A 27035-nucleotide genomic window follows, 5' to 3' on the forward strand; every position below is an offset into this window, starting at 1 on the left:
AGGTACACCTAATAATGGGATATCTTTTTATTAGCTTTTGCATATAGCCTTTTTTAATTCCTCAACTGACAGACAGAAATAGAGGAGGAAATCTTCTCTGTTAGTTGAGAGTCGTTGTTATGAAAGAAACTGGATATGAAAATAAATAGAATTTAAATACAATTTATTAAGTATAACACAAAGGACAAGATATAATGATTTAAAAAAACAAATATATTTTAAATACATTTTTTTATAGTGGGTTTGGAAAATTATATGATGTTGAAAAAGTTTTAACGGAATATAAATATACTATTTAGTTAGTAAAATTACTGAGATCGTATCAGGAAAATAATTTAATCAGCCTTTTTTTTTTGCGAACTATATCTCGTTTACAAAGCATTCACTCCTTGCATTATGTTTTGTAAACAAGTAGAGGAGCTGCTTTGCTTATGCAAAAGGTTTGATTTGAAGAAACTTGGATGGATGTTTTAAGGTGGATTAGCAAACCTTTACGCATGCGTACTAAATATCACTAATAACTTCCTTGAATTCCAACGATAACAATCAAAGTGATTTTTCCTCTGGAGAAAACTTCACATGGCGACCATGAACAGAACTAATTAGTATCCACATGGATCGTTTCAAACATATGTTAGTAAGAAAAATTAATTAAGAATTACAATTGTAAAAAGATTAAAAAGAAATTATATTTGTTCGGCGTTTAAATTGATACAATAAGCAGAAAAAATAAGCAGAAAAAAAAATAGGTTTTTTATGTGTTTGCTGTCAAATTTTTAACGAAAGCATTGTAGGAGAATAGTCTAAATTAAGTAAAGAAGACGATAGAATAATAATAATATTATTATTTTATTATTATTGTAATTATACATAATTATGTTAGGATATAATTACAAGTTAAGTAATGATGTGGCACGGAGTACTCGTTAACCACTCTTATTTTTGCAGTACAAAATATACTATTGACTAATTTGTTTAATAATGTATTCTATTATAATTTGTTTTATATGTTCAGTAATATTATTAATTTATTTTCGTTATAGTCAATAATTTAAATAATCTAATAATTTTCGCATTAATATTTTGTTGCTTTAATTTTATTTATAAATATTTTTGGAATACCATCTGTTAATAATGAGTGATATTTCTCTAAATAATACTTTTGAAAATTCATTATATGAATACATAGAGGACTGTCGTTGTTGGTTTCAATATCTGTATGTTCGTTTTCTGATCTATTTGATTTTTTAACGATACCATCTTCGGATCTATTTCCACAGTTAACGAGTTCATTTTCTGAATTGGATTCAAATTTAATAATAGAAAATTGAAAATCTTTTTTCTTTGTAATTTGATCGCAACCTCTCACTCCACCTTTTCCTGGAATTCCATCTTTTCCATTTAATCCGGGTTTCCCATTTTCTACCAAAGTTGAAATTTTATCTTCTTCATTTCCGATGTTATGTATTAGTATAGATCCCGCATTACCACCACGACCTCCTTTACCTCCTGCTCCGCTGTCCCCACCGGATAATCCATTTGAACCTCGAGAAAGATAAATTTTTTCTTTAAATTTGAATATTCCTACCTGCATAACATTATCGTCTAGGTATTCCTTATTACTTTCGCTTCCGTTCGAACCGTTTTTACCATCCAAACCATCTCCTCCTTCTTGTCCATTTTGACCTTCCCCACCTGATGCGCTTATCATTAGATTTTCTCCGTTTTTAAATATCATACCTATACCGGCAAAGTTTCCACCCGGATTACCATTACGACCGTTCTTTCCTATTTCACCAAAATCTGCTTTAGGTAAAGCCACTCCTCCGCTCATTCCGTCCAAATTTATTTTTCTTGAACCGATCACTTCCCATATCGGTGCAATAATAGTTATATCTCTTCCTCTAAACCAGTTCCATATTAAATCTTTATCGATAAATATTGTATGAACTGCTAGAACAACGATTCTAGTAGCAGAACTGCATGTTTTTAACAAACCTTCTCGTAATTCACTCAGCAGTATAAAGTAATCGATTATTACCAAATCACTGTCATGACATCGAAATTTATACCTGTGTTTTAATGTAATATCAATTAAACTATTTAACTTCTCAAATAGTACTTCATCAGCCTTTAAATAAGGAAAATTGAGGTTGTATGTTTCTAAAAATGTTTGCAAATTTGTTTCGTCGATAGTACTTCCATCTTCATTATTTCCTATTATGCCACCGTAATATGATTTTCTATTTTTTTGTACCGTGTAGCGAGACAAAACTTCAATCGTATTTTGAAGAAACTTGAATTGCTCAATTTTATTGTTGATGTAATCAGAAAATTTAGCCATCGATATACTCCACGTTAAAGGTGTATATTTTATTGAATCTGGTATTAAATCTTCTAATTGGATTAAATATTCATTGACAGTATAAATATTTTTAAAACTATTCAAACAGTCTAATTGTAATTTGTGTTGTTTTGAATACTCATCCATTACCTTCGCATATTCTGCCGGATTTTTAGACAAACTAATTTGATTCGATAGGGTTTTTATATTTTTTTTCATATCGAGTAATATATTAAACACTTCATTAATATCTGTATTTGAATTTATAATGTTTGTATAATAATTCATAATGTAAATACTTAATACGTTTGATAAATCTATAATATAGGAATTCATTCTTTGAAAAAAATTGTGTAAGTATAAAAAAGCGTTATCGCTCAAAGCGAAACCGAAATCATCTTCATCAACTGTCACAAAATTGTCTGGTGTCAACAACATACTTTTTATCGAATTCTTTTCTGATTGAATAATATTTATTTCCGATAATGGTCCTTCTTCCAGAGGTTTTCTTAATATTTTTATTTTTTCATAAGAATTATCGTCACCTTTTTTTAAAAGATTGTTGATAATTTTGATTGATTTTTGATTTAGATAGTCTTTATTTTTTAAACTTTTAAAATCTTTACTTTTTTTATTCAAACTAAATCTAACTTCCTTTAAAAAATAAACGATGTCGTTTATGATGCTATAATCAGAAACCAAATTAATTTTTCTTTTTTCACTATCATAGTCATTTTTATTTTTATTTACATATTCGTCATAATCAGAATAAGAAGATGCTATTTTATCTTTATACTGTGGTAACTCCATGCTATCATAAACCGATTCGTCTTGTTTTATATTTTTATCATCACTTATATTATAGGAGAACACATTTTCTGCTTTAGTGGAGATTAAATAAAGGCTATTTTTATATTTGTCTACATCATACAAGAAGTCAGTTACATGTTTTAACAGATTTGTGAAGTCGTCACGATACATCCCAACTTTTAGAGACGTGTGTGCCGAAACGATTACAATTTTAATGTTTTTAGTATACTTTAAAACCTTTTTCATGGAATACATGGCGATTATTTCATGAATCGGGCTTCTTGTATCCCTAAATCCTGGATTATCACAAAGTACAAAACCTGTTTCTTTATCGACTAAAAGTTCAGTATATAATGTTTGAGAGTTTACTGTGTCGTTTCCTATTTTACCCATATAATCATCCACGATAATAAAATCATTCGTTCCTTTGTAAGCCGATTTAGAATACAGTTTAGAATTATCAGACCCGAGGATCTGAACTAAAGTAGTTTTTCCCGAACCAGTATTACCGATAAAAAATATCGTATTCATATTATTATGAGGAATTCTTAATGAATCAATGCCTTCTTTTAAAGCGTTGAATCGATCACCAAAATAATTTATGAAGTTGAAATTTTCATTTATTTTATACATTTCGTTAAGTTTCTGGCATTCTTTAGGATCTGGCAGTGGTACAATAGTTTTCTGAAACAGTTAACAAAAATTTTTATTTAATTTATATTTATAAATTAGTTTGATAGATGTGTAATTTTATTTTCTATTTCTAATTGTATGTTTCAATCTATTCAACTTGTGAACAGTAAGCAAACTCATGGCCAGTGAGATGAAGATGATATATATGATGTGTGAAAAATACGGTATAATCTTGTACAGACTCAGATCAACCATTCCTAAGATCCGTTGTTTATTGAACCCCAATAAACAAAGTATACACCGGTAACCACTTTCTAGTATTCAAATTCGTGTGAAGGTAACTTACCTTTATTAAGATTTGAACCTCAGAACCTTCGACTTCGCAAATCAGGTGTTTAATATTTGATCTGCAAGTTATTATTTTCCTAGTGTGTACATTACAATCTGTTCAAATAGTGGACATCCCAATCCCGTAGGGGAAGACACCCGCCTAGTGACGTTCCGGTCGCCACACTACCTTTCCCCCTGTTCATTCAAATAGTAGTCAATAAGCAACTCCCCCCTTCCACGACCAGTATGATGAGGAAGATATGAGTGACATATAAATTAAGTGTAGTCTTGTTCAGATTCGGCCGATTTCCCTGAGCCGTGTGGTTAATTGAACCACAACCATTTTTTATTAATTAAATTTTGCCACTAGAACAACCTGGAAAGTTTTATACATATATAAAAAAAAATTATATTGTTTATACGATTATTTTTAGTTAGAGTGATAATTTTTAATTTTCTGTTTAACATTTCCACTGCTCTAAGTTTATGTATAGTGGCTAATAGTAGAAGTGAATAGATGCTGGCCTCTGTAGCGCGAGTGGTAGCGTATCGGCCTTTTATCCGGAGCTCCCGGATTCAAATCCCGGTCAGGCATACCATTTTTACACGCTACAAAATTGCTATTTCATTTCATTCTCTGAAATAATATCAAACGGTGGTTCTGAAGGCTAAAAAAAGTAGCACTGAATAGGTAAAAATAACCTTTCTGGTGGTGATTTCTGCGCATAACTATATACAAGTTTTGAAATACTTTTCATACAATTATTAGATTGCTTGCAATTAAACATTTTTCATCGGTTTTAAAACATTGAAAGCCGTATTATGATACCAGTTATTTACATAAAAATTTGAATATAATAGTGCTTTTAACTTAACATGTTATTTTTTTACGTTCTATTTTTTCATATAAAATATTTCATTTTTAATTTTTAACGATAAATTATTATATTGAAGTTTCTTGAAACATTATCGTAAATTCTTACGTAGTTTATAAGTAGAGCATTAATGCTTTAATAAAATTAGGATATACGAGTTTTTGAAAAATCTGGATCTATAATTACCCTTTTACTCTAAAATTCTAGCTGAATCTTTTGGTAGTTAAAAGTCGAAAAGAAAGCGTTTTCGGATTTATATTTATAAGTATTTGTTTTATTTTATCAGAAGAATATGTTACAAAAGTATTATCATATTAATAATAATACAATTTGATTCAAATGTTTACATAACAATAAAATATAAATAAAAATCGCCAACAGTGACCAACACTGGTTGAATGTCAAATTGTTTTTCTTATTCTTTAGCTCCCATTATTTATACAATAATTACCGAGTAATAAAAATTACAACTAACATTGAAACTTAAAAATATGAAACATTCCCGACTTTTACGAAAACAATTATTTTACACTAACCAGAATAAAAAATTAACAGTCTGCTGTTATATAGAAAAATAAGATTACTGTTGAATTTGCTTATCAAACTCCTCAACTACTAAGCATCATGAACAAAATCGACTAAATCGTGTTTATCATTCAACAGCTCTTTCAGTTGCTCTTCCGATAAATTCCTACCACCTTATTTAAAAAAATCATATCCCACTAAATATTGAACATCTCGTGATGAAATTACATCTCCATAATTGCACGTAATAAATAATAATTATATGACATACAATGTGGATTTATATTATGAGCAAATACAGAAAATATGTGAATCTATTCAAATGTTTATAAAACATTCAAATATAATTTGAAGTGCGATCAGTAGAGAGCTGCTCTCTAGTTCGTTTAGGGAGATTACCTACATCTGAATACATACCCGAACTCGGGTTAAAAAAATCTGAATAAAAAATCTAATTAACTTATTACATAAATTAACTAAGAACTCTCAAGAACGTTTACGCGTAGTAGAAATGTAGAAATAAATTGACAAATTTGCATAGAAAAGAAGGCTTCAGTCGCTATTTTTTGTGTAATTAAATGTAGGAGCGGTTATTAAATATATTTATTACAAATTACAATTTTAAATCGCTAATTAATTGTTCTCTCATATTTGTGTTTGTTCAATGGTATTTAGAAGCAATAAACGAGTAATTATTCAGTAATTATAATTATGCAGTAAATCGCCTAGCTTAATATGCCAGTTATGAATATATTACCTCAATTTTTGTGAACGAACAAAAGTCTGGAATCCTGAAACTTTTTCTAGCAGCAGGTACTTCTGCATCAAAATCTGAATAGTCTTCAAATGTGTTTGCTTCATCGAAATTCGAATTTTCATTGGTGTTATTGATTACATTTGGCTTAGCAGTAGTAGTACGGGACTGAGTTTTTGAATTTTCCTTCAGCAAATGAATTTTACTTTGAACATCTTTTTTTTCTTCTGATTTTTCCTCAAGTATCTCTTCTAAATCTATCTTCGTTAAATTTCGCTTGTTAATAACATCTAAAAATCCTTTTAAATTATCATTTGAAAGATTAATTTTCATTCCATCTAAGCTGATTCCTTCTGAAATTCTTTAAATAAACCACATTGTAAATGTATTTTCATTCTAAAATATATTTTTTATTACACATTACATACATTTTTTGAAATAAATACACACATACACCAACACACGCTTATATTTATATTTATATTTATATATACATACATGTACAAGCGTGTGTCTCTTTGGTGTGTATTTCATATATTATTTTTTGGTTACTTAATTTGCATAAACACTTACTTTAGTTGAACAGGACCAATTCCAACTGCGTTAAAGACTTGGATCAGTACTAAATTTTTGTTGGAAGTTGACCATACCAAACATAAAAAGTTAAAATGTGGATGAAGAGATTATTAAAAAAAATGTCAATATGGTCTTCGTTTTATTAGGTGTAGACTGAAACCCCATTTGCTGAAATAATACCTTTGTATTGCTAGTCCATTTTGGTTTTTACCATTAACAGGAAATTGTTTTAGTTAAAATTTTGAAAAAATAACATCTGTTGAGGGACGGGAATAAACAGATACATCTTTCTTTTTAAGTTCTTAAGCCTTCGGGAACACCGCAAGGTATTACTTCAGAGGATAATATATATGAATGTAAGTAAAGTGTAGTCTTGTATAGTCTCAGGTCAACCATTCCTGAGGTGTGTGGTTAATTGAAATTCAACCCACCAGGGTTGGTCTAGTGGTGGACTCGTCATCGCAAATCAGCTGATTTCGAAGTCGAGATTTCTATGGTACAAATCCTAGTAAAGACGGTTACTTTTATATGGATTAGAGTACTAGACCGTGGATATCGGTGTTCTTTGGTGATTGGGTTTCAATTAACCACACATCTTTGGAATGGACGACCTGAAACTGTACTAGACTACACTTCATTTACATTCATACACATCATCCTCATTCATCCTTTGAAGTAATACCTCTCGGTGGTTCCGAAGGCTAAACAGAAAATAAAAGAACCCACGATCTAGTATTCAAATCCGTATAAAAGTAATTGCCTTTACTGGGATTTGAACCTTAGAATTCTAGACTTCGAAATCAGCTGATTTGCGATGACGAGTTCACCACTAGACCAACCCAATTTCAACCCGTTTTGAAATAAGGTATAACCGGGCCGATTGTTTTCCAATACGAATATTGCGTTTTTATTTAATTTTTTTTTTCCTAGAGTCTAATATATTTGAATTTGAAGTGCTTTACGTATGTTTGTTTATATAAAATGACAGTTATTCACAGCTTTCGAATGTTTTAAATGTTAATCGAAATTTCTTTATTTAAGCGTATTATTTTATCTTGGTCAACCTGTTGGTTACTTCTTATGGAAATTTATTAGTCTTATGGTTGTTATGAAAGTTTTCTTCATCAAACCGTTTTTACAAACGTTTACAAGAAAACCGTTTAAGAAGCTTAAAACAGTTACTTAAAATCTGTTTACAAAATTAAAATTAAACTCGTCTACATTTAAATTAACTTAAATAAAATGAACCTATAGAAATGAAATTAAAAAGACATTACCTACCATTTTTGAGTTTAAAAATTAATTCATAAAGTTAGTAAAAGTTCTTTTATATGTACCGAAAAATTACGTCTACTGATACAGATATATCATCAATGGTATTTGCAGCCTACACGACATAAAATAATAGGTTTAAACCTAATAGTTTATTGATTTAATTGTGTATTGCTTGATCAAAAGGCTTATCAAAAAGATTTCAATTCTAATAAAAGTTGAGCCTTGTTCAATGGTTTTAGTTGAAAGACCAACGACAGCATACAAAAAACTATCGACAAAAGATTTTACAAATACAGGAAACATGTTACTTTAGACCAGTAAAATAAAATAACCGGAGAAAACATGAAAGAAATTGCATATCACCTGCGACATACCGACAAAGTATACAAAATAAAGCTTTAAAACTTTATAACTTTAACATTCGTTGTTTCGTCTAGAAAATTGGCCTCTACCTTTGGAAATCGTTATCTATTTAATTCTTGGTTATTATAAATATATTTTGTACTCTCTTTTTTAATAAATTCATTTTTTGACCAGTTTCAGGCGATGCCTGGGTATAAACATTTAACTTAAACAGTTTTTTTAATTTAAAATTTAAATTTATTGAAAATGCTTTTATGAAAGTTCTTAATCAAAAGTATATTAAACAATTATCTCCAAACGAAAAATTAAATTTTCTCAGTTAGTAAATTTAATATTATCTTTAATAACCAATATTTAATTACTTAAGTTTATTAGTTGAAATATTTCAGTAATGTTTAGTTATTGTTTATTAATGGAGAAGATGAATCAGGCTGAAAATTATGTCATCAATTGACTTAGTTATGTATTAACCGATTTTCAAAAATAAAGTGTCATTTTTTTAAAATGAAAACGCTTATAATTTTTCCTAGTGAAACGCATTTTAATAAAACTAACGCTTACATAAATATAAAATATTAAAAATTGGCTTGGCCACATTTTGAAATTTCTTAATTTGTTTTACATTAATTTTTACTTCCTTGTTCGAAGTAAAGAATCTATTGTGATCACGAAAAATTTCGGTTTTCAGATTTCAACGAAAATATCCATTTTGACCATCCTTGAATCCATTTTGACTAGTTTCGGCGTGACGTCTGTACGTACATACGTATGTATCTCGAATAACTAAAAAACGATTTGCCATAGAATGTTGAAATTTTTGATTTTGTACTGTTATAACATCTAGTTGTGCACCTCCCATTTTGATTGCAATAGAAAAGACCAAAAGTGTCCAAAAGAGTTTTTTTTTTTTCATTTAAATATATTGATTTCCTACGGGAGAATGGACAAGACGCATTATACATAGCATTGATCTGTGGGTTCAGCGTGGATTTGGGGAGGTGGGGTTCTACACCGGAGCACACCATATACCACTGTTGTAGGTGGGACGGCGTTCGACAGGAGCTGGATTTGACCTGGCTTAATCCAGAGGGGACTATGAGTTATGCTTTCCAGTAGGCAGACCTAAGGAAATGTGGAGAAGCTAGCTACTAGAATATTGAAGCAAAAACCCTTGACGGTTGGGACCTCGATCGTGTGTAACCGTGCGTGTGTTTAGTTAGGGAGGCCAGCCTCGATCTGGAGGGGACGGTTCGCCGGGGTAGGCCGTTCTTGTTGAGGGATCGGGGACTCCTTATGGTAGTTTTTGTATAATGACAACTGGAAGCTGGATAGCCTCACATAGAATCACTGCTAAAAAACTGCACAGGAAGTGGGTACTCTAATGGGTTGCTAATAGTAATGGCTTACTAATATAATACAAAATAAAGATCCGACCGGCAGCCCGACCTGCCATGCCGGACCTACTGCCGGTAGGTGGAAAGGGCTGTTAGAGTAGAAAGGACACCCCCTAAGCTGTTCTATGCTTAATTGCGGGTCCGGCGTAGGGGATTAAGGGAAAAAAGTATAAGTAAATATATTGATTTATTAATAATTATTAAACTACCGTTGTAAAAAAATTTTACATAAAATAACAAAAAAAAAAAAAATTCAGAAGTTATTAGTGAAACGTGAAATGTGTATATGTAATTTAATAGGCGTACAAGGAAATCATGTGGTGTAGACATTAGATTTTTTATCGCAGAAATTTAGGGTAAACATATGCACCAAATATTATAATTATTCTTCAATCAAATTCTGAGGTACAAATCTTTCTTTAAAAAAAAATATATTATAGTTGACAGAAGAATAACAAAGGGAAATAACATTCTTTCATAAACATTTTTATTTTCTATTTTGATAGAATGAAAAAATAAGAACCAGTTAACGTTTTTTCTTTTTGTTATATCTTTGTATGTATATATATATTTGTAACATGTAACATAAAAAATCCACATACAAATTAAAAGCTTAACAAAGAATTAATGAATGAAAAATTGTGAACTTAGGACCCATCTAATTACAATGACCCATTTGCACATCTATAACTATAAACTTGTATAATGAGCCCTGTAAACAGCAAAATTAATTTGAAAATTAACTGAAATTAATTTGTAGTGGTAAGCCAATGAGCATGAAAAAATTCAGTAACAAGAACAATAAAATAGTCCTATTATTGTTATTATGTTATTTGTAATGCGATATTTAAAATAAATGTAAAAACAAATAAAAACAAAAATATTTAAATAAATAATTTTATTTTTCTTAACATACCCGTCAATAATTGAAGCATTACATATTCCAAAATATAATATCAAAAAAATGGACTGTAATCTGATTAAAATCATTGCGCTTCTTCTAAACATCTATCCTCAATGCATCAAGTAACTGTCTACTATGATGTGTAGTTGTAATATTATTAAATGAATTAAATAAACGACTCAAAGATACAAAAAAAAAGAGATATAAACCACGTCATTAATATAAATACATATATACTGTCTACATATCAAACTGGCTATCTTTGTGAACTCTAACCTTAAATGTTTATTTTATAAAAGAATAATAGCCGCAAAAGCTTGATATACAGTCTGTGAAAAAATAAAAGATAAACTAGTGAATCTATCTATTTTTAATATTATAGTGAATCTATCTTATCTTAAAAATGTAAATTTTATAAATTATCCCTCTCTTGGTTTATAAAAATTTGGATTACGCAACCATGCACTTAGGAAAATGTTAAAATCGTTAAAGATTTGAAATTGTATCACCAGTTATGGTCGTTTTAGTTAAATATTTGTATTTTTTTCTTTTTTTTTCAACCCCTTCCCCTTGGGACCGGACCTAGACCGGCGAAGCACGACTCAGTCCCAAGGGTGCCTTTGCCTCTAACCTCCCGTGTGACCATGCTGGACCCGACTATGCCGTTCCAAGCACGGGGTTCCACCCAGTCGGCCGGGACTGGGTCTCTTCTAATGCCTTGCCTCTAAGTGGAAGTCCCCCCAGAGGGACTTCCACCCGAGACTGTGGTCTTCCTTTATGCCTTGCCTCTAAGTGAAGGGCCCCCTAGAGGACCCTCCACTCGGGACTCTGGTCTTTTCATTTTAACCCACTAACAAATCCCCTAGAGTCCTCTTTCACTCATCGGCCGTGAGACACCTCGGCAGCCCACGTCTCCTAAAAGGGGCTATCCACCCAACCCCTAATCTAGAAACCTCAAATATCCGTTTTCGACGTCCTCCTCATCTTCCACTTCCTCCCTAGCCTTAGCTATCATTTTACGAATGACCATATTACAAATGGCGTTCCAATTCCGCCGATTAAACAACGTTGTTTCCATCACGTTATCTGGGAAAATATTTTTATTACGTGCAATAAAATATTATGCTTAGCCGAAACGTTACAATTTTTCTGTTAAACTTTTACTTTAAATCTCTCCTGGTGCTATAATTTCTGCATAATTTTAAATTGAAACATATAATCTACAAAAAAAGTACTATTAAATTTACAATTTCGTATCGAGGAGCTTAAATCCTTCAACGGCGTCTCACAAAATCCATGGAAAAATAAACCAATTAAAACTATACTATAAAAAATAGAAAATAAAAAATTCTTGCGCAGTTCTGCGCAAGACAGATTTTTCATTATTTTATTTTGTATAATATTTTTTATATGATTTTTTCCGCAAAACGTATACAAAACATTAATTAAATAAGAAAAGTATAAGAGGTGTAATTTTTTTTATTGCATGTTGCAATATAATTTCGGTTTGTGGAAAATTAAGTTATTATAACCTTAATTTGATGAAATAATTTTAAAAAAACCGTGCACAGCTTAACACAAACATGAAGTTTAACTCATCACTATGACTCGCTGCATAAGCGCGTATGATAAATACACAAAATCAACATAACTTCAAATTGAGGTTAAATTTTTACGCAAAAACAATTCCAAAAATGTTTAACATATAGGTTTTTACATATATTGATAGATTGTTTATCTAATAAAGTGAATGAAAAGGCTAACAATTATACCTTTTAGAAAAAAACAAATATATACTTGGTTCCTTATAAATTGTTCATACAACAGTCTTAAATAGAACTTGTTCCTTCGGTATAACAAATCGGTCGATATCTTGGATTGTTTTGAAAGAAATATACCATATAAAACAAAATACGTGGAACTGAAAGAGGTTTAAAAATAAATATTATGAAAAGCATCAAAAAATGAGGTAAATGAAAAGAAGCAGTTCTAGAACGATCCTGAGTCACTTTTCTCTCAGATTAAAATATTTGAAGTAAAAAAGGATACTAAAGTAAATAAGGATACTGTTGTCAGTTAAAAACCTCAACCATCGGTTTTTCGCATTTTGATAAAATATGGACGAATATATTATAAAGTTTGAGAAAGTGTTGATTAAATAAAGAACTGTTAATTTATTGATAAATGTAACGACTTGTTAAGTAACAATGAACATACGTTTTGAATAGCTGACGAATCGAATAATGTATTTCGTTACAAACATATACCTAGTTGATTTAGAATGAGGAAAGATTTCTAACTTTTCAACAGCTTTTTTGTTTGAATGCTGAAAGATTATTATTATTACATATATATATTTTTTTAAATAAAAAAACAAGTTCACGTTTCTTGAGATTAACAGTGATTAGTAGTACCTAATAGAAAAGGATTCGGTATGAGCAGACTGTTATATTAAGCTTATCTTATATTTTATCAAATATAAATATAAAATAATTGTGAGGAATATTTTTTTAAATATTAAAAAAAAATTATTGTTAAGTAACTTCCCCTGCATAATTTTTGTACCTCTAGGTGTAATCATTATTTATACTTGTTTTCTCTAAGGATAATTACATACATTTCACAGACAACCCCTATGCTGAACGAAATGAAGGTTTCATTTTAAGGGCTGAATATTATCTGTAATTTGATGTACTAAATTAGCTGAGAATGATCGGACAACCTGATAATTTAGATTTATATAGCCCAAATAAAAAATTTTAATATTTTTCAATTATTTTACTTTAATTTTAAAAACAAATATTTATATTATTATTTATAGTATAGAGTGTATCAAAAAGAATAATCCGATTTCAAACAGATTTATTTCAATATAAAAATGTGTTACAGTTACAAGAAAAATTAAAAAAATATTCAAAAATTTTACTTATGAAGTTATAAATATTATACGAGATCTGTTCAGAAAATAACCGAACATTTTTAATTACGCACCAACAGTGCTACTAAGGGACGTGCAGTTGGCAGCATTGTGCTCCTCATAACCTCCTTCTCTAACCACATGCTCTTGGATTGTTGATATCTCGTTTAGTTTTCGTTTTATTATTATTTCAGTGCAACGTGTTTAAGTCTTGTGGCGACTTTTGTAATGTGCGATTTTCGGGAGCAATAATACTACGTAAAAGTTTGCGTGAAACTGGAGAAAACTTTCACAGAAAATTTTCAACTTTTGAAACAAGCTTACGGAGATGATTCTGTAGGTTCTGCACAATGTGTAGAATGGTTTTCACGATTTGAAAGTGGTCACCAGTCAGTTGAAGATGACCCTTGACCAGGAAGACCTTCGACTTCAACTGGTAACACCCACGTTCAGAAAATCAACGATCTGTTGCGCGAAAATTGCCGATTGAATATCAGAGAACTTGCAGAAGAGGTTAGCATTTCAATTGAATAATGCCGTGATATGAAAGATTGAACATGTATCGAATTGCAGTAAAGTTTGTTCCTCGTTTGATGACCGAACAGCAGAAAGAACATCGAGTGGACGTTTGTCGGCAATTTCTCGAACAAGCCAATGACGATGAAACATTCATGCAAAGGATCATAATGAGAGACGGAAGCTGGGTTTACGGCTACGGCATTAAGGCAAAATTTCAATCATGATAATGGACTGACAAAGTATATCCACGTCCCAAGAAAGTACGACAATCTCAATCCAATATCAGAACGATGCTCTCTGTTTTTTCGATTTTAATCTTTGGAATTCTGCATTTTGAATTCTTTCCTCAAAGTGAAACAGTGAACTGTGCGTACTATCAAGAAATTTTACAGCGGTTACGTGAAAAAATCCGCAAAAAGAGAACAGAGTTATAGCGAGACATCTCATGGTTACTTCACCACGACAATGCACCTACACATTCAGCTTTGTTAATTCGTCAGATTTGGGCCAAAAATAAGATGACTGTCCTCCCTCAGCCTTCCTACTCGCCTGACCTGATTTTTTATTTATTTCCGAAATCAAAAAGATAAATTAATCAGTTGTTTTACATTATTATCCCAGTTTTTTTCTTATGGCTGTGATGCATGTGAAACAAGAGGTACCGGTCAAAGTTATTTTCTTTAAGCAAAATAATGTCCATTATGCAGCCAATCCCTGTGATATTTATAGCAAAGTTGTGTCGCTCACTCTTAGATCTGAATATCAGCTGCATTTTGATGGGCTTGAGATACATATAACCGCATACTTTCTCAGTGAGTAAGCCAACAAGAAATGTCATCCTTCACTTCCCTTAATAAACTTGAGATTGATACTTCTTATTCATACGGATGACTGTATCATCTTTGAGTGTTCCTTGTGACTCATGTCAGGCCCCTACAACTGAAAATGAAACTTACATCAAGTAAACGGGCGTTAGAGTAATCTACCTATTCAGACGGGTGTATTTTTCAAAACTTCGACCCCCCTCTGGAGACCCCTCCGATGTTTCAATCGACATTTTCCGAAAGACGTCCCCCCCTAATTTTTTATGGAGAACCCGAATGAGATCTAAAATCCCGGTGGGCGAAGAGCCTGGATTCACCCGAACTAAATTGGTAGATTAATCGGCATACATTTTAATATATGACCACAGTATAATTCATACGATTATGTTGTGAAATGTCAAGATTACAGAATTCTGATATGGCCTATACCAGTAAAGGACTGTAAAAACGTATTTCTTACTTTTTTTAAATGTAACCGCGTTTCTTGCTGTTCAAAAGAATTTTTAATAACTTATTATAAAACAGATTAGGCTCAAACGTCTTTTTAGCCGCTCAAAGAAGTCTGAGTTTATTAGCCAAACTAAACTTACATGGAATTGTTAAATTACGATTAAATAAATTAAATCTACTGTGGAAAATTTACGCTTTAAATTATAAAAAGATGGAAAAACTAATAAAAAGGGGTTGACAGAAAATATTAGTAAGGTTTGGTTGCACGAGAAGGAAGTAATATTTATTCCGCTGTTATAAAATCCTTTCATAAGAGTTAATCCAAATTCTACGAAAACTTTGTCTTCGAAGTTTTATATACTATTTTCCACCTTCAGTAATAAAATTACTTTTTTGATTAGTTCACCGTAACTTTGTTTTTAATATGTTAATATTATTTTTCTTGCATTCTTTTACCTTTTAGAACATCTTTGTAAATTAAAATAAATTAAATTTTCAATAACTAATTTAAAAAAATTGGAAATTGCCGGGAAAGATACTAACGCCGGTTTTATTCAACAATCAAGTCAACATTTTAAAAATTAATTCTCTTTTATATCGAAGCTCAAAGCACATTTCACTATTTAAATATAATAACTATCAACTCGGTAAAGAATATTAAAACAAAAAAAATATATTACAAAAATTATCTAAATATCATTGTACGGTTATCGTTGGTCGTTAACAATAACGGTAATATAAAACATTACAGTCCGTTCTTAATTAAGAATAATAAAAACAATTATAAAAATTAAAGACACGACTGCCAAAAAACTAAAAAAATAAATAAATTTATCTAAAAAAAAAACCACAATAAATTTAACCAAAGAAAAAAAACAAGGTATGGAAATAAAGGATTAAACATCGTTATTCAGTATTTAATTAAGTAAAATAATGGGTAACCAATCAACTTTCAGATAGTTTTAATTTGTTTAAATATATTTTCCATGTTGTAGAAATAGCAGCCATTTAAGGTAGTCTAATGATTAAGTTCTCACAGGTCTTACATCGATAAGAAAATTTTGTCCCACGAAAAATTTTTAATGCAGTCGGGGGGCTGTTTAATTTAGGATAATTACAATCCAGAGCTCTTTAATACAGGACAGAGCCCACCGACTACATTTAAATATTTTCGTTGAAAGAAAAATTTGCACAACTTAGTATCAATTGATATATTATTTGGTCTATTTTATAGCCTTTTAGTCCGCATGCCACATATATGACCGAAGTAAATTGTTTAATTTACTTTTTATTTATTTGTTACAGCAAGTAGAAAATTTAAAACGAAATTAAATAGTAGTACTGTTTCAGACTATTGAAATTCTGCAGCCTTGTGAACTGGCGTGGCTTTAGCGATAACTTTGCTTTCTAGAAGAGAATACCACTATGCTATTAAGAGTAAGCACACTGTGGAAAGTGTACCGTAAAATTAACTCAAAAGAAAAACAATTTTCCATTTTCAGAATTAATTAAGAACTTTACATCTCAAAATCATATTATTATTGTTATATTTAGTAACCTTCTTAGTGTCTTTTCTAATTTAATTTTGAGCGAAATTCGAATAATAGTATTTAATTTATAACATACACTTGGTGGATTTTAATTCTTAAACTAATCTGTAAATTTAAAAGTTTAAATAACTTTTTGAGTTCTAATTTTATTTAAAATAAAATATAGTCTGGGACTTGTTAAATGCGTAATCTATTTCAAAGAGGACGACGACTTAAGTAAAATGTTTGAAGTTATGGGATGAAAATACATTTATGTTGGAAATCAAATTCGGAAATCAAGACTGTGGTATTATTTTCGTTGATGCAGATTTAGCTTATTTTTCCACCATCTTTCAGCATGATGTATATAGAGATGTACTGACAAATTTAGTTATAGACCAATAACTTATTTTTTATCTTCTGCGTAAAAAGAATACTTACTAATGATGGGAAAAATTTTAAATCAAGAAATTGAGGTTTGTCAACCCCAATTGACAAACCTTTCATAAAAGCGTCTTTTGCGCTCATTATTTTTTATCCATCCATACGTTTTCCTGTGCATGTCCCGTGTAAACCAAAGTTTCACCTTGATAATAAATTGTTTTCCCTCTTCACTAAATCGCTTAATTTCTCTTAAATGTTCCCTAAGCCATGAAATAATATTTTCGCGTTCAATCAATAAAAAATTATTTTGTCTGGGCATGAAATGAAAATTCATTGATGTTAAAATACAATGAAATGTTCTTCTAGAAAAGTTTAGCAGTTCAGCAATGATATTCATGGTGTTTAATATATTGTTCAAGTTAGGAAGTTCGTTATTGAAGTAAAACGAATGAACTTTTTTCTGATAGCGTTTTAATAAAATCGTCCAACTTTTCAATGGTTTTCACAAGATATCGAGTCTTTTTAAGGGTAGCATGTTTACCATCAATTTTTTTTTTCTTTATTATATTAAAACTTATCCTTTCGCTAATGCCTGTTACACTATTTGTTTTTTGAGCAATGTATGTGACTGCAGTTTCAGGGTTATCTTGTTTTAAAGTTATATACGAGGTGCGACAATAAAGTAATGAGACTGATTTTTCTTTGCAAGATGTGACAACCCTACAGCTTGCGTAGGCACACCATCTTTCACCTTGGTCTATAAGCTACTTTTAGGCCAAGCGGCACATTGATGCAACTGCTCAGTCGTGAGTTGTGCTGTAATAAGTGAACACGTGTTTGTGTCTCTCGTCACAGAAATGAAACCGCAAAATATTACGCAACGGTATGCCATTTATTTTTGCGTTAAATTGGGTGAAAACGCGACGAAAACTTATGGTAAGCTTCAGAAGGCTTTTAGAGAGGAGGTTATGTCAAGAGCTCAAGTTTTTCGGTGGCATAAAATTTTTAGTGAAGGCAGAACGAATGTTGAAGATGAAGACCGCAGTGGACGACCATCAACCTCACGGACAGATGTCAACTTGACCAGGGTGCGTGAAATCGTACGATCTGATCGAAGATTATCCGTGAAAATGATTGCAGAAGAACTCAACATCAATCGAGAAACGGTTCGTCTAATATTAACTGAAGATCTTGGTATGAGAAAGATTTGTGCAAAAATGGTCCCCGAAAATCTCACACAACAACAACGAGAAACACGGAAAAATGTGCCAGCCGATCTGTTAGAGCAAACTGAAATCAATCCAGATTTGTTGAGCCGTGTTATCACTGGTGATGAAGGTTGGTTTTTTCAATACGACCAGAGACAAAACGCCAAAGTTCGTAGTGGTGCTCAAAGGGATCACTTAGACCAAATAAAGCTCGCATGTCAAAGTCAAAAGTGAAATGCATGTTTGTGTGCTTCTTCGATTCCAAGGGAATTGTTCATAAAGAGTGGGTGCCTCCTGGACAAACAGTTAACCAATATTTCTACAAAGAAATTTTAGAAAGACTTCGTAAACGAGTTCTTCGTGTCCGTGCCAACATTACTGATAATTGGATTCTGCATTACGATAATGCGCCATCCCATACTGCTCTGTCAGTACAGAAATTTTTAACCTCAAAACAAATTTCAGTACTACCGCAGTCACCTTATCGCTCCGTGCGACTTTTTTCTATTTCCAAGAGTCAAAATAGCGGTCAAGGGACACCATTTTCAAACAACACAAGGTTTCCAAAAAGCTGTGACGGGAGTCTTGGAGGATATTACGGAAGACGATTTCCAGAAATGTTACCATCAATGGCAGAAGCGCTGGAATAAGTGTGTGCAATCAGATGGGAACTACTTTGTAGGAAACAACACTAAACATGACTAAAACGGTAAGCAACTTTTTTTTTCACATCAGTCTCATTACTTTATTGAGACTCGTATACGTTGCTGATTATTTTTTTCATAGGTACTTAAGGATTTCCCCGGTTTATGTTTAACAATAGAATCACTCATTGTTAAAATCCGATTTGCGCAAAAACACAGAGTAAATTAAAATGAATGAAAATAACGCTGAATAAAGCTGCTATAAAGATGAACTCTAAAACTGTACCTTATCGTATAGAGTAACACGATAACACAGACTATAATAATTTCTTTCTCTGAACTAGCTACTGAAATACTAGCTAAAGACAACCGCAGTCACATGTGAAACAATACCTGTTCCCAATTACATTGTTTATTAACAAAAAAAAAAAAAAAAACGTATTCACTTGCATCTGATTCAGACTATTATACAATCTGAATTAAATATTCACTTTAATCGAGGTACTTTTGTGTGATCGTGTCGTGATTGAGCTGCGCCTTTCACCAAGCTCTGAATTTATTAGAAAACGACCAACAGTGAGATATATGTATTAATGACGCGTGCAACACTGCACAGCCAAACCAAATTCGCGCATTATTCGCTATTATATTGACCGCTTGTTCCCTTCATCTCCCACAGAGTTATGGGAAAGATATCGATCGCATATGGCTGAGGATATTTTGCATAGAGTACGCCTAGAAAATACCAATATGACCATGGAATTTACAGAAGGCATTTACAACGAAGCATTGATAAATATTGAAGACAAGTGTTTAGCTATTGCAAATAAAGTTCTTAGTCAATTGGGAATGCCAGCACCCACCCGAGCTGCGATTGCTTCATTTGATGTGGATTTACGCCGTGAACAGAGTTACAACATTGGTGATCTTCAGTCATATGTCCAATCAAACATTCCCAAATTAACGCGTGAACAGGAAGGCATTTATGATCGCATAATGCAAATGATAAATGACGGAGTTGGGGGGACCTTCTTCTTGGATGCGCCAGGAGGAACTGGGAAAACATTCCTCATTAGATTGATTCTAGCAACGGTTCGATAAAAAAATGGCAATTATCCTGTTGCGGAATATTAATCAGCCAAAACTCTGCAACGGCACGCGATTGCAGTTAAGACATTGATGAATAACTTAGTGGAAGCAACGATTTTAACGGGGCCTTTCAAAGGTGAAGATGTCCTCATTCCTCGATTACCCATAATCCCGACCGATATACCATATTAATTTAAAAGATTGCAATTCCCAATTTGATTGGCATTTTCAATCACAATCAATAAAGTTCAAGGTCAACCTTTAGAATTGTGTGGTTTAGATTTAGATGCGGATTGCTTCTCACATGGGCAACTGTATGTTGCGTGTTCCCGAGTCGGAAAACCAGATAGCCTGACACCCAGACAGTGGAAAAACAAAAAAATATTGTATATCCACAAGTATCGCAAAATTAAACTTCTATGAAACGTATGCTTTGTTTTGTTTCTCATTTCTCATCGATGCAACCACAATGTGCCACAGCGAAGCGTGGCGGGTAGAACTAGTATATATATATATAAATATAGGCCTATGTTTAAGATTTGTGGCTCGAAAATTTCCAAAACCACTATATAAATTTCATTGAAAGTAAGATATTCTGTAGTAGTTTCCATGAAGTTGTGCATGTGAAAATTTTATGAAGATTGGTTGTATCGTCCCTAAGACACGCTTAATTTATGGTCGACAACAGACAACATAACATAAATTTAAGGTTATGTTGACTTTGTATTCGTGTATTTTTCATACGCGCTTATGCATGTCACAATTGTGAGTGAACTTGATGCTTGTGTTTAGGGTCTACACTTTATTTTTAATTATTTCATCAAATTACGGTATAATAATTTAATTTTCTTACAAACAAAATATACATATATTTTAATATTAAATAAATAAAAAAATATATATGTTTTAGTTTTTTCATTTAATCTACGTTTTGTATATTTGTTGTGCAAAGAAATAATACAAAATGATTTCGCAAAAAATATTACGCAAAATAAAATAACGAAAAATCGATCTTCTTTTGTGAACTGCGCAAAAGTTTTTTTCTTTTCTTCTTCAAAAGGAAAAATTATTTAATTTTTACTCTAGAATATTCCAAAAGATTAGCTTAATTACAAACAGCTAAGTGCTTAAGTCAATATTAAGATCATTTTAAGGAAGGTCAACATCATAAGGAAGAAACATCAAATTAAATTAGAGTAGTAGCGATTTAACCCGTTTTTGATCTCTTGGCACCCTCTTCGTTGCTAAATAACTACACGGTACGCAGCTTTACAACTAATGCATTCCCCACCGACATCATTTGTCATATAAAAACTTTCATTTCCTTGTCGGTTGTCAACGACTATTATTCATTTTGTAGGCAAGCGAACTGCGCCTTTGAATATGATAACACATTTTATTTACGATCTAAATATGGCTTATGACAAATTATCATGGTTTTAATTAAACCGAAAGTGAACATCCTAGCCCTATTGTGCTGTAAAATATTATTTTAAACTTATTGTATTCAATATCCGTCTAAATAATTATTAATGTAAAATATAACATAAAAACTAATTATTTCCTTTTTTTGATTTAAGTTTGATAAAAATTAAAAAGTTGTATATTATTTTCTTGATGAAAAACTAAAAAAATAATTATTATATCATCAAAAATCAGATAAAAATACAACCGTTGTATGAGCTGTTTACCTTTTCTCGATTGACTGTTAATCTTTATAAAAAAAAACTGTTTTCTGAAAATTTAATCAAAAATTGTTATATTTTTACGTTTGACTAAACAAAATTTTTACATTTTATAGTTAATCTAATTTACTGCTAATTGAATTAGCGTATAAAATAGTTATCTTATTTTAATTAAGCTACCTATCATGGATGAGCGGATATTGATTACTAGCCAATTCTGCAGTTTAATCTTTGTTATGTTTATATTTGTTTTTTTTTTTTATTGTAATTTTTTGTTTCCACAAAATAAATGGTAAATTATATCGACTGAAAAATTGTAGAAAAAAATAACAATTTTTTTAACTTTTACTTCAGTCCTGTAATCCGATTAATATGACGTAACTTAAATTGACCACATATATGTACGAGGTTTTAAATTTTCATCATTTTTATATGTTGACCAGATCCTTTAGTTCCTTTTGAAAAAAATATGTAATGGAAAAACGGAGATTTCAAACCTCTCTGATCTAAGGACGTCCAGTATTATTCTCTTGGGTCTATTTTTTGTTTCTTTCCATCTATTTATGTCAGCCCCTCTCACTACTAACATTTCTTTTGCATTTTCTTTCCAGTCAAACCTTTTATTTCACTTCACCTGTTTCCATTTGTTTGATTTATTGAAGATATTTTAGACAATCCTGTTGTTGGGGAAAATAAACGTATGAAGGAAGTTTGATATCTATGATTGTAGTGAAGACGCTTCCTTCCATATTATATTTACGTATTAATATTGGTGGTTTGTTTGCTTATTTTATGATTAATCTTATTTTTAGAATTACTTAATTAAACTGTTAATTAAAGAATATGCTTCTGTCAAAACGTATTTCTTAAATATTATTGTACAGAATAATTAGTTCCCTATTGAGTTGAGACTGGACTTATAATAATCAATTGTTTTAGTGAAAAGACTACAATATATATTAATTTAACATTTTACTTAAGATTTTCTAGTTTCTCTTAAGTTTAGTACTTTTTACTTACTTCACAGGCCTTAAAAATAAACCTTACTGGGCTGGTATGATTAGTTGTTAGAAAAAGATTCTAAACCGGTCAGAATTTTCTGATCGGTATCTTCTGAGAATTATGGTGTACAATATCCAACGCTATGGTAAACAGAATAAAGTTAATGCAGCTAGAGTTTATCGTACTGATATGCAACAGTTCATTGTATTCGACTTCTATATTACCACTGTTCTTTGATGGAATTGCTAGAATACAATTCAGTATATTCTGTTCGTTGATGAAGGATAAGAAATCATTTCATTTGTAATTTTCCATACTAAATTTAGCGTAGAATGCTTGTTTATTCTTGGGAATAGCTATGCAACTTTTGGGATTAATTAATGTTTAATTTAAAGTCACCTTTAATTTAAAGGTCATAAGTACGACCGTTTATTTATTGTACATTTCAAATATGATAATATGATCAAGGTATTTTGGATTATCTAATGACAATTTGGATCTTGTATTTCCTTTCTCGCTGAAAGAGAACATAAATTTAAAATAATAAAACGGAAAAATATTCTTTCGTGTTCGTAACGGTTATGGTTTGTAACGTACTTTAAAATGAAATACCGAATTAATTACATCTAAAGTTTATATAAAATAATAAATGTTTATTGGAATTATAAAATTTATTTCTGACAATGTTAAGGATTTTTTTTTAATACTAAAAACGTTATCTGTAAAGGGTTAAATTTTGATTTAATTTCACATATTTCTATAAACATTTTTATTTACTTAAATACTTACGATCATATATTAATATATAAAATAATTCTATTTGCCGACTTCCTTTGCAAAGCGATTGCTTCTTTTTTCATTCAAAAGGTTCTGGGTTCGAATCTTGGTTAGGCATGGAATCTTTCTTACTCTAAAAATACGTACTACAGTATTCCCATGCAGAAGCCTTGATCATGTGGTGGTGAATTAATTAATCAATAGAAAAAAGGTGCGTGTAAGAAGCAAAAGATTTTATAAATAAATATGAAAACAATACATCGATAATTTTTATTTGTTTATATATTTACTCTCACTTATTGATTTAAAAGTATCAAATCTACTTAAGCACATTCTACGTTTAAGTTTATTTAGTTAATAACCAAACAAACGAAATATTATGATATGATCACCCTGAATTTCTAGGTTCCTTCGAGTTCTTATTATCCGGAATGAATTACTCAGAAGGAATCTGTCAACCAGAATTAAAAATAAGATTTACAAAATAACGTTTCTGATTTTAATTCCTCTAATGCTTTTCCCCTGAAATCTTTAATTGACATTCAATTCCCATGAGAAAAAAAAAAATCTCCTGCAATCGGTTTTACGTTAGTTAATACATCAAACTTACAAGCGATAAATAGATATACGAGTAAATCAAGATGATGGAATGACTCGTTACTGGTCGTTAATCGAAGTAATGCATTTTTGTTTCAGATTTCCACAAAAAAAAATGGATGGAAAACTCAGTTGTGTAGTGTTTTATATAAAAGAGTTTCATTTTTACATCACACATATAAAAATTTATGTTAACTCGCTTTCAACTTCACGGTAAAACACAATTGTAGATTTCACGGTTCTTACGTTATTTTGTTTTCGACCAAGAAGAAAAATTTAAAAAAAAGAAGAAATTTTTTTAACAGTTTGACCATATTTGACATGTTATTTTAATTTTCAGCTGAAGAAGATCTACTATAAAATTTCTGATAAATGCATCTTAAAAAGAAGTGAAATATTGATATCAGTATTTTTCTATTTTCAAAATTTTTAGCATCACGCTTCTCATTTTTATTCCGTTATTTTTTTCTTATCCATATTTGCCAAATATTTCAAATATTTCCATATTTGTTGATAATACATTTCTGTAAGAGAAATATCATCACAAAACTTAAATACTATTCATTGTTTTACTGTTTTGAATTCTCCTTCTAGAATATTTATGTTGCAATATCGTACGCATCCTTATACGTCTTTGGTCGTCTATAAATCGTTACTAGTAACCAGTTTAAAACTGCACACCGCGGGGGTTAATAATGATGTCATTATTTATTAATTACAGTTAGATAAATAAAAAATTAGGCTGAAAGAAACAGAAAACAATTCGATCTCATTTTTGGGAGAAAAATTCAGCTTGAAGGAATAAGTGTAATATTACTTCAATTTTTTTGCTACATAATTTCACAAAAAGTAATGTAAACGCGATCATTTTTCTAGATAATATTTTTACAGCTACATAAAATAAATATTACTGTTAATAAAAAAAAATTGAAAGTAATTATTATTTGCTTTTTTGTTTTAGGTGAATATCAGCAGTTCTTGGTTACTCCCAGAAGAAGGTTTTCCTGTATTCTACCGTTACTTCCGAGACCGTATAACTTGGTTTGAAGCAGATGCTGTTTGCCAGTTTCACCATGCTCAGCTTGTAACTGGTAAGTAAAGCTTCTTTATGTAAAATAAAGAGAACAGTTTTTTCTACATTTACAGATCATTATACTTATTTTACAGTAACACTACATAATTCAGTATCACTGACTACATAAACAGATAAAAATAATGTATGGTTTAAATTCTCTATACGCAATCTTGAATGGACAGAATCTAACTGAAATATTTCATAAAAATCTGAAAACGCTTTTGGCCGTTAGTTAAAGTCCCGCTTAGATCCGTCAACTAAAATACCTTAAATACCAATTTACTGCTTAACCAGGTGTATAAGTCGAAATTAATTTTGATGGTAATCTTGGATGATTAATGAGAAATTCAGCTACAAGTCGAGTTGAAATACGTTGAAAGATTGAGTAATTTTTAACGTTTGTTTCCTAAACCGTTTATTATTAGATATTAATGTGGTTAATTAACCTCTTTTCCTACAATTTCTTTGTTTAGTATTTTTAACAATGATTTACAGATGAAATATTATTTGATTAGTGATTGACTTATTAAATATTATTTGTTTTCTTTTGTGATTAATGTTTTAAACTTTGCAAAAAAAAAAAGAAATATAGTGATTGCTAATTATACAGAACATTTGGAAATTTCATATTGCTTATTAGAATAAAAAAAATATATTTTTTTAAATGCTCTTTCTGTATGAGGTATCCCATTAGGTATAGCGAATTGACCTGAATTAGAGACTCATGCAGTCAAAGAAGTTAATGAAACTCAACCTAATGGCTACTTAGGGCAAGATTTTTGCAGTTATCACTTCTGCAGTTTGGGCAAAGCTACTATTATTATGATGCATGAGACTATATCGATTACTCACCCATTCATGCATACTCAATTTAGTTATTATGAGACAGCTTACCTAACTTAACGGGAAAGTAAAGAAGCTGTTTGTAGAAGTTACGTATTTGTGAAAACTGAAGGATGGCTTGTTAATGAAGCAAAAAAATTTATATTAAATACGTAACACTTTTTAAAGTTTTTATTGTGCTACTACTGTCTGTCCTTTCAGATCATCTGTTTAAGTAACTTTTACCCACTTCTCCGTTTTCCAATCGATTGAAAACTTAGCATTATATATCTGGTGCCGGGTACACGAGATATAGGTTTTTAAATAATTACACATAATACTATTTCGTATTTTTGATCGGTGTGGTATTCCATCGCTTGAGTTGTTGAGGCGGTAGTGACACTTATGTTTATTCTCTTTGAATAAAAAACAAAATAAAGAACTCTACTTTTAAATGCAACCGGTAGCATTTTATTTGGTGATAAAAATATGTTAACAAAAAGTCAGTCACCATATGAATCCAGTTATCATCCAAACACTTATTAATGCTAATGACTACATGAACATAGGGTATAAACTTACATCCGTCTTCTAGACGGCTTTAAGATGTAGTAAAACGGTGTAAATGTATGACGACATGAACCGTATTCGGTAACGTGATAAAATAAGATTGTAAATAATGGATAGTATGAGTGCGAGCTAAGTTGGGCGGTGTCGTTTCTAAACACAT

General features: G+C 30.7%; 2 protein-coding genes across 3 annotated transcripts in view; one reads left to right on the plus strand and one right to left on the minus strand.

The window, feature by feature from the left end:
* Positions 1-827: 827 nt before the first annotated feature.
* LOC142319398 (uncharacterized) lies at positions 828-10954 on the minus strand. 2 transcript variants are annotated; one of them, XM_075356637.1, is made up of 3 exons: positions 10796-10954; positions 6275-6632; positions 828-3838 (listed from the first exon to the last, which is right to left on the minus strand). In XM_075356637.1, the coding sequence occupies exons 1-3, from the start codon at positions 10885-10887 to the stop codon at positions 1076-1078; spliced, it is 3213 nt and encodes a 1070-aa protein (XP_075212752.1). In that variant the 5' UTR covers positions 10888-10954; the 3' UTR covers positions 828-1075. The 2 variants fall into 2 exon arrangements, with proteins under 2 accessions (XP_075212752.1, XP_075212753.1); XM_075356638.1 differs by lacking the exon at positions 6275-6632 and having other exon boundaries at positions 10796-10942.
* A 12200-nt stretch (positions 10955-23154) lies between these two features.
* LOC142319998 (uncharacterized) overlaps positions 23155-27035 on the plus strand; it is a 118874-nt gene continuing 114993 nt past the window's right edge. Inside the window, exons 1-2 of the mRNA XM_075357677.1 lie at positions 23155-23238; positions 25370-25499. Of these exons, the coding sequence (XP_075213792.1) occupies positions 23155-23238; positions 25370-25499 (214 nt within the window). The remainder of the gene's footprint in view (positions 23239-25369; positions 25500-27035) is intronic.

The sequence above is a fragment of the Lycorma delicatula genome, chromosome 2 (genome assembly GCF_047948215.1).
Source record: "Lycorma delicatula isolate Av1 chromosome 2, ASM4794821v1, whole genome shotgun sequence".
In the NCBI taxonomy this organism is placed as follows: domain Eukaryota; kingdom Metazoa; phylum Arthropoda; class Insecta; order Hemiptera; family Fulgoridae; genus Lycorma; species Lycorma delicatula.

What these genes read in the sequence shown, in the direction of transcription:
- LOC142319398 (XM_075356637.1), bottom strand. Translation starts at nt 10,887, where the DNA reads ATGTTTAGAAGAAGCGCAATGATTTTAATCAGATTACAGTCCATTTTT. An exon ending in AATGCTTCAATTATTGACGG is followed by an intron (nt 6,633 to 10,795) that starts GTATGTTAAGAA and finishes GTTTATTTAAAG; the next exon opens with AATTTCAGAAGGAATCAGCT. An exon ending in GTTCGTTCACAAAAATTGAG is followed by an intron (nt 3,839 to 6,274) that starts GTAATATATTCA and finishes TAACTGTTTCAG; the next exon opens with AAAACTATTGTACCACTGCC.